An 18,756-nucleotide genomic window follows, 5' to 3' on the forward strand; every position below is an offset into this window, starting at 1 on the left:
GCTGGTGAAAGAAATTCAGCATCATATAGATAAAAACAAATCAAGGAGTTTCCCGCTGCACTGCTAGAGAGGACCAGCCAACAGTTCCATGGAATGCACAGTGATTAGTTCTGTACAGGTCTCCAGTGATGAATCTCAGAGCTCAGTGCTAAAATACACTGAGTGATGAATAAGTTACACTTATCGTGTACTGTCTCATTACCTATATGATATTTTTACTCTATCTTCGAGGCCTATTCACAAGTTTCAACTGATTTACTGTTTAATTCATTGTTATAAATTGATTCTTCTGACAATACAATTTTGGCATAAAAAGCCATTTTCCAAGTTTCAGATTAGCTAATAGATTTTATAACTTATCAGTATGCAATATGGCATATAACTAGGAAGAAGTGTTAATTTTTCCAAATATTTGTATATACATTTGTTAAGTTGTTAATACAGTATCTGTTGGAATCAGCTAATAGTTCGTTTGTAAAGCATATGTGTTAGTTAATACATTTTTTACCTAAAACCCTACATTTTCCAGACATTTCTTCCCTTGCTTTGGATGAGAATGAAAAACAGTAGTCTTCTGTGTAAGAATACGGTTGAATTGATGTACTTCATCCTCATCTTTAACTTTCCAGTTCCTTATGAGGAAGAGACAAAAGCAGCCAAAGTCTTGGCTTGATTTCCAGTAGTATTCCCACAAAACAGGAATTACCATTTTTGGGCAGGAAATACTCCAAGTACTGTTTCTGAGAAGAGAATATCATTTGTAAATTAACATAGAAAATTATGAAAATGTGATTACCAAAATGTTAAAACATTACAATGTCAATTAAAAAGATATGGGGACAGGATATACTCCTGTAAGTAAAGTCTTAAGTCCAGTTATGGCAACTTTAGAGGTAGATTAATCCCAGTCAATTCCACATTTTACAATAGCTATTACATGTACTGTTGCACAACTTGAGATGTGTGGAATCTAGACTATTGATCTAAAATCATCAAAGGAGCTTAAATACTTCTGGTAACCAAGAAACGGCAAAACACTTCTGGTACTTTTTAGGCTCTGCATTTGAAAACAGACTGTTTCCAATTTGAAAGAGACAAGAGTGATGAAGCTTTTGTTATTACGCTCTTTCAAGTTTCACACAAACCAGTTCCACAAACAATAACTAAATGTGCAAAAGCTTAACCATTCTAAGTTTGGGTTGACAGTTTCAAAACATTCATAATAACAGCGGAAATGAACTGGTTCAGGTCTGGGTCTGAAATAAAAAATTAGACAAAGGTAAAAGTGGTTGTTCTTTGCACAACATACATTTATACTCAGCAGTATCATGTACTTATACAAAAAACTGCATACAATAAGTATCTCCTAATGGTACACTACAAGCCCTACAGACTTCAGGTTTGTGTCCCAGTTGTGCTGTTTGCTGTTCATGGTTGAGATCACAAAAGCTAGGACGACTAGCCTGCTGCAGAACTTCTGAAGTGAGTAAAAGTGCAAGAGAGAAAGAGAAAAAATGTATTGAGAGAGCAGATGAGGTACCTGGCTCAAATTCATCATCAGATTCCTGCCTGACTTATTGGCACAGCTGTTCAATTTGCTTTGCGGATTTTCAAAAATCTGGTCTTAGATATTTCCAAATGTTGCTTTTTTTTTTCGTTGAAGGGGTCTAACCAAAACCTTTGCAAAGGAGTGGTCAGGCCTGACCAAGTGATTTCGAGGTGTCAAACTACTAGGACAAAATAATTTGCATTTATTACATCATTTTCACAAGAATAAAATATTTTTAAAAATTAAGAACACACAAGTATCCACACAATTATTACTATGTTGATCTATTTTATTTATGTGCAGAAGATGTACACATCTAAATCAAGAGAATTCAACTTCAGCTTTCAATGCACAGCATTGTAAACACATACAAGTAAACCATGTAATTTAGGCTCCCCATGTAACTCATTAGTCTTATGATAATAAACTTAGGCAGACAACACAGTGTGATGTTATGAGAGAATTAATCTCAGGAGGGCGACCTGCCAACCTACCATAGCCTTAGCACAAACTTCATCTTAAAGCACTGGATTCATCTCAGATGGAACTGAGCCTGCATCATTAAACACACACATGCACTCAGTTGTAAAAAATAATTAGCATATGTGATAAATGACCATAGCTTACTAATAATGGTTAACTATCACAAAGCCCTTTGCATTAAATGCAAAACTGCAAAAAGGGAGACCAGAGTGTGGAGTACACTGGACAAATGATTAATGTAGGCATAAATCAAAATTCTTTGATGATCAACATAATACATTTCTAGCCTATGCTATTTCTGCTCCCTGCTAAATGTTGTTAAAATACCCTATTATAGTAATGTGAGCCACAGATAGCACAATGTGCAAGAAAAAAATAATTATATTGTTATTTTTATAATAATAATAATAATTATTATATTGTTATATTATATATATTCCCCAATTTAGTCATCTCCAATTACACCCACTAGTTAGGACTCCCCCAGTCACATGATACTATCAATGCTAGGAGGGCAAAAGCTAACACAGGCTTACTCCAAGACCTGTGAAGCGCTACCATATCTTTTCGAACTGCTGCTCACGCAATGTCATTGGACAGCTGAATGTGCTCAGAGGAAAGCGGCAACTGCAGGGGCCATCCTGCCCACCCAGAGAGCAAGGTCTATTATGCTCTCTTGGACCCCTCGCCACGGACGGCTGTAGCATCACCAAGGATCAAACTCACATTCTTCTAATGATATGGCCAACACTTAGACAGTTGAAAATAATAGAACCATATACAACACACTCTCCATCAGCCTAAAAAATCAATTCACCAAGCAAAAGAACCCTTTAAACATGCAAATGATTCTTTGTGTGTTCATGGTTCTATGTAAGAGAGAAGCCTTTCACTATAGAGATACACTGATTATTAAGATCAGTGTCAAATTGTAAGGAATTGGTATCTGGCCTGCTGGTAGGTTTTCATTGCAAAACCCAACCGTTCACACATTAGCAGAACTTTTCTCTGCTGACTGCTCCATGAATGACAGCTGTCTCATTTAACGTATCCCCAGGCTACGCTGCTCTGCACAAGTTTATTTTTTATGAAGCATAAAATACAAAAGGATCACACTCCCCTACTTTCTGATTAGGATTTTACTGCAATAAACAAATCGGATATTTGTGCTGTCAAGTTTTAAGCCTTCGGCAAATCTGTGCAATTAGAGACAGAGGGGAAAAAAGATATTCCCATCTGAAGTAGTTAGATGGCTAAGCTCAGTGAGTCAGAGCACCATTAATGGGATGCACAGTTGAGTAGTAGCTTAAATATGCAATGTAATGCAATGCAGTGTAGCAGGACCCATGCATTTGTAGTCACTGTCCTTGCAGATGTCACTGGTATTCAAGCACCGACACTTGAGTGTGTTTCTCATCTTACACTACATTTGACACATCATGCTGATATATTGTGTGAATTCAAGAAAAGCACGTAGCCCACCAAGCGGCACTTGCTTAAAAATCACTATATTTACATATTTGATATGGTTTATCAAACTTGCCCTTCCTCCATGACATACAAGCCTACCAGCCTCTTTCCATAATTTTTGCATTGAGAATTTTTCTTATGGTCCAATAAACATGGAAGGTGGTGCCAATTGTTTTCTTATATTAGCCCTTCTGTGTTTGGGTCTGTGGCTCTTTTCAATGTTTACCAAAAGAAAAAAATGATGCGATTAACTATTATTTCAACATCAGATTCCTTGGGCTTTGCTCATTTTCTGGGAAGAACATATAAAATAACATTTTCTATGACTTCACACTGTTCACCCCCGACACGTTTATGCTACACACATGGTGTTCAGGTGAACCTGTGGAGAATTAAAGTGTAGAGGTGCTGTGTCCTTTCACTCCTGTTCTCCTCCTTCATGGTCTGCTGTTATTGCATGTGGGTGTGTGTCTGTGTGTGTGTGTGTGTGTGCATGTGAGGGTAGACAACATGGACAGGCTACTGACTGGCTACAGCTGCAAAAGGAAAACCCTACGCTGGCCAAAGTGTGATTTAGCTAATTTGGGTAATTTTCAACTAATTTTTTCAACTTTTTCTCATTTTCAACTTTTGTTTTATAAATATCTCTAGGTGAAGAGCGTGTGCGTTTTTGTGCTCCTGTATCTTCCCCTCTCCATGATGGACATCCCTGGACCCTGTAGGCACTCCATAACCAAAGATCACCTGCTTCAAATAAAACATTTGGTGAGAGAACACCCAGATATGGTATACTTCTGCAAAACATAGCTGTTGTCATTTAGATTGAGTGTAAATTTCATGATGAATGGACTAAAAGAAATGACCCAAAATGACGTGGAAAAAACTCTGGTTCCATTGACTTACATTAAAAGTGAAGTAGGTTTTTTCCTTCTCCTGTAAAGTTACCATTTTGGAGATACAAGGTTTTGTTCCAACAGTAGCCATGTAGTTATCAAATGTCAGCTCTTGCTTTATGTGTTTCTATGAGCACATTTACATACATGCCACATGGGTTTTTCTTGCTGACTCTGTTTTGCTTATTATAAGCACATAGCAAGGTTTAACATTTCCATTACTGTCTATTTTGCCCGTTCACACTATGATTATTACACATAGATTATATGTATTAAACATCAAATATCAATAGTCTTCTGCATGTTCTCATCAGAGTATTAGCAACATGCTAGGCCATGCAATAGACAAACGTAATCAGTTCCAATAAAAACATTTTTTTTTGCATTTATAGCTCATAGTTCACAGAAATTAATATTCCACACCAATGATTCAAACTGTATTGTGCATTGTTTCTCAGATCAATAACCAGCTGTGGAATGGATGTTCAATAACCTACAGATTCACAGAGAGGAAAAATCTGGTAAGGCTGAATCCTAAAACTGATTATGGGGGTGGACGATATGGCAAAAATGTTATATCACGATACTCCACAACATTTCTAGCATCATGATATTTCGAACCTGTAGTGCTACATTTTAAAAAGACTATTAAAATAATAATAAACCTAAAGCTATAGTGATTTTATTTAATATATCACAAACTACACTGCACTAAATACAATTAAACAGGTCTAATTATGCTCACTTTGTAATAAAACATGAAGGTACTCAGGATTCTTTATGCACTGATGATATCCACAGTATGCCCAGAAAAGCATATTGTGGCAATTTGTCACGATAACAATAAAACATCGTCATATTGCCCACCCCCACTTGGTTGATCCGAAATAGTAACTAAAACATAAGTGACTCATGGGCCATACCTCTTATGTTTTATATTAAAGAACATATGAACAAAATCATCTGAGTTGAAGTGGGTGTATTAATGTAAGGAAAGTACTAGAATGCAAGTATGCAAATACCCGTGACAACATCTGGACACTGCATTGCAAATTCATGGGTCCTGCTGTACTAACTCAACTTGCATACTTGAGCTACTACTCAACTGGGCGTCCATTCAACCCTGCCTCTGACTTCGCCTCACTGAGCTCTGTCATATCACCACTTCAGATGGTTACTTTTTTAGTTATTAGCTCTTTTTTCTCCTTTTGTCTCTAATTTGTCTTATAGCCAACTTACATATGACAGTACAACCAGCAGATCTGCTTATTGCAGTGAAATCCCAAACAGAAAACGGAAGTGTGTGCCATGGGGAGAAAACACGGTGATCCCATATGAGTTGGGTCTTAACTTTTCTCAAATAAAAGAACACAAGGTGCAGTTCATTGAAAGCTGTGATTTTAGTATACTGTTCTTTATTTTGTCCACAAAACTGTAATTATTCTATTAAGAAAGAAAAGAACTTTGTTTGTCAAACAAATGTTTCCATCTGAGAGTTTGTGGCCACTTAGCTTAGCCCTTTGCCATCGTCTCTGAAGCTGTTTGGCTTGAAGACATTAAAAAAAAGTTTTGGTTTATGAACCAGACCTGAATTATGTTTTACTCATGTTTTCACGAGATGAGTTCTCTCAGTACCAATGTATATTTTGGTACTACAGGCTGCCATTAAGCATGCACAGGTGTATCATTACTGATTAGACCGCCGCTTGTTCATATGGACCAACTCTGCATAAAAATACAGATAATTACTGTGATAACGTTGCAGCTATCTAGGACTAGAGTGCCGGGTTAGAGTAACACACTGTCAAGCAGGCTAAAAACTAGCTCTAACACTCTAGACCATGCTACTGAGAACCAAGCTAACTTATTTGTCTGCTTGCATCTTTCTCTTTCAGAGTGCAGTGTGTTATGTGAAGGCAGCATTACCACGTGTGTTGGACTTGTTGAGTGGTCACTTCAAATATCCACGAGGCTCAGACAGCGCTCTCTCAGTCCTCTCTCTACAGAACCTTATCCTCAACATCTACTCACAGCACTGCGTGCCTGCCCTCAACGAGGAACTCGAGGTGTGTGTGTGTGTGTGTGTCAGCTAATTTATTTTATTCACATGACATAATTTCATTCACATGAAAGAAAGTCAACGTCATTTATAAGAATGCCTGGATTCCAAACAGAGTATATGAGAGCTCCACACTCAAAGTGTTGTGTAATTACTCCGCTCCAGCTGCACTCCGGGTTTTCTATTTTTCGCTCACACATCAGAGAAAAATGTCCACTCCGTATGATATTCATTTTTACATCTTAAACATATGGACAACACACTTTGCATTTCATTTCATGAATTACATAACTTACAGCCATTATAAAACTTAAAAAAGAAGTTAAATGTTCTGTGCTACACATGCTTTTTTCACTAGGCATAAACATGAACGACGGCCCATTCACAAGCCAGATCCCAAACACATGTTGTATTTCTGCAGTCTCTGATTCAAAGCCCCACCAACCAATAGTTGAAAGGCTACCAAAAACTACATGCAAGATGAAGAATTGTAACTGCAAACTTACAAAAATGGATTCTGCACTTGTAGGGCAGGAATAATCAGCGTAATCATAATCAGCATATGTAGCAATGTGTTAATTATGGGCAGTAATGGGATTGTTACTCTGTGAACTAAAGGAAGCACAATAAAAGCAGAATGTCCATACCAGGGTTTTCATTCCAACCAAGCAGATGCACACATGATTTCACTTGTTTATCAATAGTCTTCAAACAAATGACTAACTACACAGTACTGTGCAAGCTGCTGGGGTTCTCAGAACAATGAACTGACCACCCGTGAGTCCAGACCTCAACAACATTGAATGTGTTTATGATTATTTGGCTCAAAAGGAACAGAAAATTCAGCCAACATGATTCATACTCCTATCGTGTCTAAGTTTCTAGGAACAGGTATGCGAGTTGTGCACATACATTCAATTAAGTGACTGCCGACATACTTGCTGCGTGGTTAACCAGAAGTCTATGCCCGATGAAACCAGAGTCCCAAACTCACTAGACTCCTTCCAGTTCCTTACTGGTGCCATGTGCTCTGTCATGTCCTCTTCACTTGATCCTGTGAAATACAAAAAAAAAGACATTTATGAAAGAATACTATTTATTCATTTTAGTTAAGAATTCATTTTGGCCATCCATTAGAAGCTGATGGAGACAATGGGTCTAATTCACTAACAGGATGTTAGTGTTTTCACACAAAACACTGGTATTCATTAACTGTACGAAAGAATGGCCTCAGACCACATGTATGCTATGGTCACAAAACAGCTAAAGACACAAGAGTTTCTTTTTTTAATGAGGTCCATAAAGCAACATGCTTTATGCAACTACCAAGCCATAGTAATTACAACCAAATCATACCAAGCACTGTTTTCAGGCTGAAGCATGCTTCTTCACATTATCACATTACTAGCAGTGCTGAAATCTGGCTATTGAAAGAAGGTGCTACAAACGCAGTTTGAAAGGGGCCTCAGCCTGTAGTTTACAGTTAGGAGCAGCCTCTCTGTTGGCTGCACCTTTCGTCTATGAACGATAAAAATGTGCAAAGACCATGTGCTGGAAGCGAGTATAGGCAGATACAGAAACCCATCATTTAGACCACTATAACTGAGCATAGTGCAAGTCATCACAGACTGCAATTTCTTAAAAAAAAAACAAACGGTGTAAAATGGTCTAACAAACAGTGGGTATCCAACACTGAGAGGCTACAGCCTGGCCCCCCAAAAAGCTTGATAGACTATACTGTAGAACATGGAATTAATATGGAACACTGTCTTCAACCCACATGTAAAGCTGTCTATATTCTAGGACCTGTTGTTACTTTGCAACCCATATGACATTTAGAGAGTGTTTACATTTGACAAGTTTGACTCAATTAAACCAAACCGTGTTGCGATTTATCTGTTTTAGTTTGTTAAACCAAGCAAGAAAGCTGCTATCTGAACTCATGTGTGCACTGATCAACATCTGAACATCCCTCTTTCTTCAGGAGGACCCAGCAGGATTTGAGAAACAGTTTACTGATTCTCCTGTGCGAGCCCTGCAGAGAGCTGAAGAGGTGCTCACTGTCTACCAACAGCTCATCACACACACGCACACGTTCGTGGACTGGAGTTGTGAAACAGAGTACAGCAGTTACACAGCTTTGACCATTACAGAGCTGCCCACCAGCACAGGTACACTCAAGTCCTCAGACAGACAAGATAAGCAGAAATTTCATGATTACTGATTAAAGTGTGTTCCATCCAGAGGCTGCTCTAGGACTGCTGGGACAGATTCACCAGGGCTCCTCTGACGAGGGCTTCTACAGACTGGGCTTCATAGTGTTATCCATAGTGAGTGGGGGGCTTTTCCTCATTCTCACGATTTACTGCGTCATGGATAGAAAGGTAGGTCTTCTCTGTCAACTATTTCTCTTTGTGGAAAGTGAGGGAGTAATTGGAAAATATTCTTTTATGGAAAGATGAACCAAAGTTACTCATCCAGTATCCAGTGATGTCATTAAGAGAGCCCCATTGCCATCTTGGCAGGCAAGCTAACTATCATCTGATAGAACTTATCACCTCTGCTACAGCTACAACCTTGCAGGTGGATAGATCAAGTAAAATAGACTAGAGTGACCACAAAAATTTGTTTAACCCGCACACCTGTGAAATTCTGATCATTTCAATGCATGGGATTTTACAAAACCCAACAAAAGTGGCTACTAAAACTGCCAAGGCTCTTAAAAAATAAACTCATGAGTGGGTGGTGCAGGAGAAATTTTCTGCGTTGCTCGTGGGAGCAGGTGGAGACTAGACCGCTTCAGATGGGAGCAGGAGGAAGGCCATATATAGAAAAATCCCAAAAATGAATGACTAACGCAAACAACCGATCACATGAACAACATGCAAATTCTCATAGGGTTGATTCACACATTCTGTTTCCACTTGACATGAGCGATGCAGAAAGTCCTGCTTTTCATTTCGACGCCCATGTTAAGTGGTCAGCGCTTTCAAACAGGCTACATGTGCAAAACATCCCAGATGCCGCACTGAAGCACAAGGTGTTTAGAGAATAGACCCGGAGCAGGTTTCTTCTGTGTGCTGTGCGCGTCACGCAGCTAAATACACTGAAAGACAGATTTCCCAGCTGGTCTACAGGCTTTAAACTTTTGCCTAATCAGAAGCAAGAATGCTGTCCAGGAAAAACAAACATACCATGTACATTTCTAAATGATATTTTTGTTGAGCAGAGTGACTGATATACCATTTATTTGTTTATGTCTGTACTGTACAACTGTCTTGCTGCTCTGCTCCGCAGCACAAATGCTGTATGTATGAAAGGCCGGCGTGTTCTGATGTCCATGACTGCAGTGTTATTTCAGCAGAGGATAATGTATTTGTAAATAGACTGCATGGGCAGGAGCAGGACAAATCGTTTTGGTTGCAGGCAGAAGTGGGAGAAATTATTCCAATTTTCTGCGGGAGCAGGATGAAATCTTGTGGGAGCAGGACTGAAAAAATAGCCCCACGCACACCTCTAGTGCAAAAGAGCAGGTTTAAGTATCTTGTTAGTAGCAGTTCCGCTCTGACAGGAAGGAGTAAAACTACCAAACTAGAGACAAACAAATACATATTTAAAAATAAACATACTATAGGAGGAAAACAGCGGGAAAACAAAACACAACCATATCAACAACAACAAAAACACTGTTGACATTGTAGAAATTGAACCAGAGGTGTAAAACTAATCTATGCCCTTGTTTCCCAAATGTAGCTTAGTGTTAAGATCATCTTAACTGGTAGATAACTGGTATCTGGTATAGTCTTTTTGTGCTATGATGCTTCTAGGAAACCCTGCCCAGATCTAATCAAAACATCTAATTCTCTTCAACTCTGTTTGCTCTATATACACACTTAAAATGCATCTTTGGGCTCATGACAATTTAATCTATTCATTTATTTGTTTTTAAATACTAAGAGCTGGTTTCCCAGACATACACCAATCAAGTTTTAGATTAACGGTGTGTTGATCACTGAAAATCAATTTGGTTAAACCAACTTTATTTTAATTTTGTTTGCTTTTTTCACAACAGAAACTTCAAGCTCAAGTTCAAAGACCAACTCTGGATTTAGACAGGTGATTGCTTTTCTAAATCCTAGTAAAACTTTCTAAACCTACAATGGAAAAATGTCCTCTCTTCCAGTTTCCATAAATTTTAGTGTCTGTGTTTCTAAAAATAATAGCATAGCTAACACTGTCCTCCACTGCAGTTACTGATGGTTTACCTAACCAGGAGTAGCTATGTGCTATTCTATACAATACATTTCACAAGCACACACACACACACACACACACACACACAAGGAAAGAGAGGGAGAGCATGATAGACAGAGAGATAGAGAGAGAAAGACAGAAAAAAAGTTGCAACATACATAGCAAATTAACCTGCAGCACGAAAAGCTTGCCAGTTAGTGTGTTTCTGTCATATCCTATACTTCACCCTCAAAACCCCAAACACTGACTTTCAGAATGTGACTGACATAAAATTTTTTTAAATGTTTGGGCTCGTTTATGGGAAAATGTTACAAAATTGCAACCAGGGCTTTTAAATTTTATAGAATTTTGACATTGTGATAAAAAAAATTACCTCTTTCTAATGAGCCTGTAAAAAAATTTTAATTATCTGATGAATTGTCCAAAGTAAGAACATTTCCAACACAAAAAGTGCTTTACCCAACGTTATTATTATTATTATTATTATATTACCCAGCTGGAACTGAAGAATAAATTATGAATATTTTCTAATCTTTTCCAACAGTGTCTGACCGTGTCTGAGAGGCACAAATGTATATACTATATACATTTCATACATGTATGAGAGAAATAAGTTCAGAAATTTCCCAGACTGAAGATGGCTTCTTATTTAATGAACCGTCTATACAAAATGTAACTGCTCCTACATGTCTGCTAATGAATTCCCCTAAATCTTATACGCTGCACTTTAAAGTGGAATGAAAAATTCTAACAAAAAGATGCAAAATAAGAAACCAACTCCAGCTCTGCAGAAATTAAGATATGAAACAACGTCTATTACGCCTATGAAACTGTTTTGGCCGCACTGCTATAATACATAATATTAAAGGAGCTTCTTAGATTAGCTATCTGCTCATCTTACTCTAATGACCACAGAATATGGTCCCATTATCCCACAGAAAGCCTGTTAACATCAGCTGAATCGATTACTAACACAGTAGTCATAGCAATATGTGAGATTCTTTCACTGTTATGCTGTCTTGTTCATCTGAGTCATCTCTGTAAATAGGTAGAAGTCATGTTTAAAGTATGAAGACTGGGTGAAGGGGCATGGTTATCTGAGGATGATTGCTCAATGTGATGCAGCATCAAGCAGTAAATCCTAACAACTAACAATTCATTATTAATCCATAATCTGGGTAATAATGTGACCTCATCATTCAGAACTATAATTAAATATAAAAAATTGAATGCAAAAGAACACTTTTGCTTTTTCTATTATCATAAAGAAACCTGGACAATGCATCTTCTTGTTGATATTTCAAAGTAGCGACTATGTTCAGGTATTAGAATAGAGTGAATGTTGTGGAATAACACAAAAAATGTATCTTTTTGATAACCTTTAATGGATGACTCAGTGGACCAGATGAAAAAATGCAGAAGCAGATTTAAAAGCAAACACGGTAGTGGTATGTTTGCTCATTCATAAATAAGAATTCCTGGAAAGTTTGACCATTTTACCAGTAATTTATCACATCAACCTTCTAATTGCTGTTATGGGAGCAGAAGCCCTCCTTGAGCAGCATGTCAGATTGGTATATTTAAATAGCACTACCCTTAAAATCGCCTGTGTCAAATTGAGCATTTTGCAAATACCCCCTCCTGTGTATGGAAAGTAGGTTTAGCTTCAAATCCAAATCAGTGAAGAGTGATATGACATATTGAGATTCTAATTACACGTTCAAATTGATTTTACTGCAAGCAGTTTAAGCTTTTAAACCTATTTTTCAATTCACAATGGAGCTTACAAAGGAAATAAATTTGCATAATGTGACAGAATGAATCATTATCTAAAACCATGGTCAGGAAACAGGTAGAGGTCAGACCCAAAAAGGGCAGCAAGTACAAACACAAAAACATAACACAGGTAAATCAGTCCAAAAGGGGTCAGACAAAAGAGAAAAGAACTAGAACACACACAACAGGAACAAATGCTCAGCAGCTCTAGGAAGAAGCAATAACAAGGAACTAACCTAAAAGCCTGGACTTTATACTAACACTAATGAGAGGTCAACCGGTGATACAGATTAGTACTCAGGGGAGAGAGATCGGAGATTGGTGCGTGATGGAGGACTAGGAGTCATGTGATAGCCCAGAGGATTCTGGGAGATGGAGTCCATGGAGACCTCTAAGCCAGAGGAACGTGTGAAAAGCACATATTTACTAGTAAAAATGAATTTCTTCATTGAATTGTTACTGGTCAAAATGTAAGATTTCCTAGTGGACTTTTAATTCTCACAAGTGCAAACTGAATTCCTTATATCAAGATTGAAATATTTACTAGGTAAAATGTAATATTTACATGTGTAAACTGAATTCCTCAATGGAAAATGGGAAATCGAGCTAATTGGATTGCTGTAGTAATTAGAATTATAGTAATGCGCATGTCAGTTTCATTTTTGTGTGGAAAAAAGGAACCCCATGTTGAACTTTAATGTTAGTAAATATTGTTACGACAATAATAATGGATTGAAAAAAGGCTTGAATTCTTGCCAATAAGAAATTTTATGATACATATTAAAAGTTGAATTCTAAGACGTATATTATTATATTACAGTTAAAAGTTTAATTCTAAGATGTTATAATTTAATTTTTTTTTCTACTGCCAGCATATAAAAAAGTTTTTTTTTAAAATAAACATTAAAACATTAATGACCTATTTTACATGACTGCAAAGATTAGCTCTTGCCTAAAACACATGTGAAAATATAGCATTGTTAAAAAGACACCTGTGCATGAATCACCGCCATGGTGTCTTTTATAGTTCTTATTTACTGTGCTGCATGTTTTTTGCGTGGCTTAAACATAAGATATTAAATAGATCCACACAATATGTAAAAATTACATGATTTCAAAGTATTTTAATGATTATGTTTCAAGACAAAGTGTTGTCATGTTTGGCTGGGACAGGCGAAGATGCTGTTTTCTAAATGCTGTAGCTTTTATTCATGTTTTATGTTAATTATCTGAACTGTGCACATAAGTTGCTGTGAAGACTTTACTTATGTTTAAAATGCCATTTTGCCTTTACTTTACATTTGTAGATGTAAATCAGTGCAACACCCATGGCACCCCAATCGCGGGATCACTCAATTATCTCTTAGGTGCTTTTTTTTAATATAGCAAAGAAAAAGGAGAAAGTACCCTTTAATATCAGTTGTATCCTGCAAGTTGTACATCCAAATCAACCATCGGCCATGCAAAACGTTCAAATGAGCACTCGAATGCAGTCTGAGACTCTTAATATTAAGAGAATATTAATTTTCTTCATCACTAATGATGCTATGACATAGCTCAGAGTGCCCTTTTGGGATATGTAGCTTTTGGCCTCATGTAGTCAGAGGTAGGTATAAAGTGTTTGCTGCAATTAGTCAAAATGACCATTTTTAGATATACCTGTAATCAAAGATTGATGTATGAAAAGAAGCAAACTTAGGATGGTGATCTACAGCATGTTTAGTAAATACGCAGTAGGTAGTGAACATTATCTGAAACAAAAGGGCTTATTACATTTTCATCTATTTCAAAGGCAGAATAAGAACTTAGTTTTGTTTTAGTTTGACTGAACTTCTCCCAGACTAAATACATTCACTAAACATTGCCATATGGGCTCAAAGCATTCCTTATTTACCATGGCGTCTTATATTGTTTTTCCCTGCCCATTGTCTGAGATAAGGACATCCTGTGGTCCTGCAAACAAAATGAAAAAGCGCTGAAAGAAATTGAGATTTTTGCTTGGATCCAACTGACTTTTAGGATTTGTGTATTACTGCATGCTGGAAAACCTCTAAATGGGGACATAAGACGTGTTTTTCACTTTAATTTTGTGAGCTGCAACATCATATGAAAGACAGAAAAGTTTGCACACAACTTATTTAAGGTTTTATATCAGACAAAATGTTGAAATTGTATAGGTTTTGTTCCCTGTATATAAAACTACTGTTGAGATTAAAAGGCCAACATTTAATAGCTTTGAGATACTTTGTTTTTAAAGAAGTCAAGCACAAAATGTAAGGTGTACAGGCAATTTCCATAAACTTGTGTTGCCCAACTTGGCACCGCAATCTGAGTCCCCGAGTCTCTCTTGTACCTGCCTCATTAGGGGCTTAGCCAATCTCGAGCCCTGCTCTCCAATGTCCACACCTGCATCTCGTTACTCCCCCATAACTAGCGTCAGGTGTCTCAGCCCAGGGCAGCCTTTAAGACCACAATGAAACCTACAAAGTCTGGATACTACACAGTGTAGATCACACCGCCCCCCACATCGTCCCAAGTATCAGCCCATATCCCCAAGTAAATACTAATGTTCACTCCAGTGTTAATCTCACTCTGTTCAGTCCCATAAAGCATAACGTACTCTATTCATGTCCAGAAATACATTTTGAGCCACATGAACGCACACATACCATGTCCACACATTAATAGGTGGTCGTCCCGACCCCTCTTACTCTCTATACCTTTGAGGACGCACCCCAAGATTGGACCGTTGCGACCATCTGACCAGAGGCATAGACCCTTCACTAACCTTATCTTCCTGGGGTGCTGAAAGGGGCTCAGAAGCAACCTCCAAAGAGGGCCCTGGTGTAGGCAATTCAGCATCTGGGAAAGACATAGGCAGCGGCACTTCCACCACCGACCACCGGGTTGGTATTGAGGTCCCCGCACTGGTTGACTCAGGTGCTATGTTTGCTATAGGGGCCGGTGGACTCTGTAGCCCAACAGAGCAGGGCCTCAGGTTGTTCCAATGCAAGGTATGTGTGGGCCCTTCTTCACCTTCAGGTCAAATGCGGTACACAAGCTGTCCAGGGTGCACCTGCGAAAGAACCACAAACAGGGAGGGGACCCACCTTGGCTCCAACTTGCCCCTGGCCCGACATTGGAGGTTTCGGATGAGCACCCGCTCCCCTCGCAGCAACTGAGTGGCCTGAACCCTCTTGTTGTAGCGGGCCTGGTCCCAGGCCTGTCTCCGCTGAGCATGTGCTTGAACCTGCTGATAGGTCACAGTCAGGGTTTAATGGTGATTATGCACCCACCCATCCAGTGTAGTACATTCTCCTGGGGGTTGAACATCTGCACATAGGTCCACCGGGAGGCGAGCATGCCTGCCAAACACTACAAAATGAGGCGTTAGCCCTGTAGCACTATGTATGGTGTTATTATACACTTGCACTAATGCAGGCAGTTTGGATGGCCACTGGACCTGTTCTTCAACTTGCAAGAAGCTCAACAGAGATAAGAGTGTTTGATTAAAGCATTCACACAGCCCCGTTGCCCTGTGGATGGTACGGGGTGGTCTGGCTTTTGACACACCCATACAGGGCACACAGCTGCTGCATCAGCTCAGACTCAAACGCTCCCCCAAAGTCGGAAAGGATCCGCTCTGGGCAGCCAAAAGTCTGTATGAAAGAACTCAACAAGGTCTTCGCCATCGTCAGGGCGGTCTGGTCGCAGGTGGGCACCGCTACCGCATAGCGAGAAAACAGATCTGTGACCACAAGAATTTAGGGATAAGTGTCCGCCGGCCTTCCCAATGACAGGCAGTCCAGCCCAAACACTTCGAAGGGGTAGGTAGTTTGAATGGACTGCAGCAGAGCTCTCACCTCCGGCCCAGCTTTACTCAGGGCACACGCCACGCAATCTTACATCCAGGTGCTACTGTCTATGGCCATACTAGGCTAAAAGAACCTCTGCCGCAGAAGCCCCAAAGTCCATTCGCTGCTGGCATGTCCTGAGGCCTGATGGTACTGCTGCCACACCTTGTGGGCTTCTCCACTAGGTACCAGGACCTGGCAAGCTATGCCTGAGTCTGATTCCTTTACCCGGCGTACCAAGAGCCTGTCCTGGATCTCGATTTGCTCCCACTCAGCTAGCAGCCTCTGCATCTGTCGGGACAGGGTAGAGCGCACCTCATCCACAGGGCAGGCTTGTTGCTCCTTCCACACATACAGCTGCTGGAGGACAGGTTCTGCTTGCTGTGCATCCCTCCACCAACCAGTCAGGGGCGCCCCAGGGGCAACAGTCTGAGGACTTGGCTCAGGGGGTTTAGCAGTGTCCCCTTAAGGTGGCATTCTGGAGGTAACCTGGACTGCACACACCCCAGTCTCCCCTGACCAACAGGTTAGGGCATCAGCGTTCCCATTTCTGGACCTGGGGTGGTACTTGATCATATATTGATATTTTGCAAGCTGTGCCACCCACCTCTGCTCAGTAGCTCCTAGGTTGGCAGTTGCCAGATGAACCAGTGTATTATTGTCCGTAAACACCTCTATCTCTGCCTCCCAAAGTCTTTAAACTTCTCAGTGATTGCCCATTTGAGTCCCAGCAGCTCCAGCGTAAACAAGCTGTAGTTTTATCTTTTCTCTCAGCTGCATGAAGGCTGTGACTCTCATAGGCAATCACCCGTTCTTGACCTCCCTAGACCTGAGACAGGACGCTCCCAACCCATCCAGACTCGCATCCACATAGACACGGAAGGGCAAGTCAAAGTCCGCATATGCCAGGATTGGCCTCCAACAATGTTCCTTTCAGCCGGTCAAAGGCCTCCTGGCAGGTATCAGTCCATTGGATGGTGGCCGATTTTAGTTCAGCAGTGCCCTCAAGCAGGTGGTGAAGACGGGCAGCTATTTTTGAGAACCCTGGAATAAACCACCTGTAATAGCCAGCAAAACCCAGAAACGCAGAAACGACTGTTTCACAGTCCTGGGGCAGGCCAGTCCTGTACTGCAGCCATCTTCTCTGGGTCGGTGGCAACCCCATGCCAAGGCTGAAGGAACACGTACTTGACAGTGATAAAAACCTTTTACATAATGATGTCATTACCAGCAGAACACTGTCAAATAAGTTTTGATTTATCAATAAAGAAAGCTGTTTTGGCATTTCAATTTCCTGTATTTCTAATTTCCACAATGTGTGCACCTTTGCCCTCCCTAACTTCCCCATAACCTAATGACAGAGAGATTTGTTTATTATATTTAGCATTTTATTATTTATTATTATTTTGCCAATTGAATCATTGTGCAAGAGATGCTGTTTCTCTGCAATACAGAACAGTTTGTGCACTTTCTGATAAGATAAACATTTTTCACAAAAAAAATCCTTTGGATGGAAATGTTGCTTATAATAACAGCAAAGACTACATTAAAATCATTTAGAGCTAGAAATACTAGTCTGCAGGATCCATCACTGCTGATGCTAAAATATGCCTTTGATAAGCATTGCCACTGTCCAAAGAAAAATATGTGTCTCCGTTTTTGGTGAATATTATTTTTATACATCACTGAACACAGCAGCTCAGCTGTCTTTTACATTGTGTGAAAAACAGAAATGCTCTGGCCAGAATAAAACCTCTTCATATTTACTTACATGAAAACTTGAAAACAATTTGCTGTATCATGTAAAGTTACAATTTTGGAAATATCTGTTTTTAGGACAATGACAATATACTACAATATACAAGTTAAAGCTAATGTGCTAAATTTAGGATTGTGGGGTAAATTTAGCTTTTACTGAAAGCCCCTGTCAATATGATTTCAATTTTTGTTTTGATAGCAAAGACATCCTTTTCACTACGTTAGAGGAAAGTGAGTAGCTGACGTACCGTTACATATTGCTAACTCTGATTGGTGCTTTTGACAGATCTGACATCACATGAGCCAATTTAGTCCAACTCAAACTGAACGGAGGAAAACAGCAGAAAAAGTCATTTCAAAATCTCTCAACAGAAAAGACCAACATCACTGTTTCTCAGCCAGTTCATAGTAAAAACATCACGACAACTGCAGATAACAGTTACAAGAAAATATTGAAGTGAGTGGTGTGTTTAGAGACAGGTTGGCTGTATAGCTATATAGCTGGCTAACATTAACTGGCTAGCGTTACTAATTTATCGCATGACAAATTAATATAAGCTGAATTTGCTTGTGAAAAATACTGTAGTACACATAAATACGAGTCTTATCATTCTAAAAGTCATTCACCTGCAGCAGATAGTAGTCCTATTGGTAAAATTA

The 18,756-nt window shown here is 39.3% G+C and overlaps 1 protein-coding gene across 3 annotated transcripts in view; it reads left to right on the forward strand.

Annotated features, from left to right (window-relative positions):
- The window catches only part of csf1b (colony stimulating factor 1b (macrophage)), a 35,702-nt gene that overhangs the window by 10,851 nt on the left and 6,095 nt on the right, over positions 1-18,756 (forward strand). For 2 of the 3 annotated variants that reach the window (XM_017721939.1, XM_017721940.1), the window contains exons 2-7: positions 4,154-4,267; positions 4,854-4,916; positions 6,291-6,461; positions 8,439-8,625; positions 8,699-8,838; positions 10,527-10,570. In XM_017721939.1, coding sequence (XP_017577428.1) covers positions 4,154-4,267; positions 4,854-4,916; positions 6,291-6,461; positions 8,439-8,625; positions 8,699-8,838; positions 10,527-10,570 — 719 coding nt within the window. The remainder of the gene's footprint in view (positions 1-4,153; positions 4,268-4,853; positions 4,917-6,290; positions 6,462-8,438; positions 8,626-8,698; positions 8,839-10,526; positions 10,571-18,756) is intronic. The other variant, XM_017721941.1, reaches the window with a different exon arrangement.

This window comes from Pygocentrus nattereri, chromosome 29 (genome assembly GCF_015220715.1).
Source record: "Pygocentrus nattereri isolate fPygNat1 chromosome 29, fPygNat1.pri, whole genome shotgun sequence".
Classification (NCBI taxonomy): domain Eukaryota; kingdom Metazoa; phylum Chordata; class Actinopteri; order Characiformes; family Serrasalmidae; genus Pygocentrus; species Pygocentrus nattereri.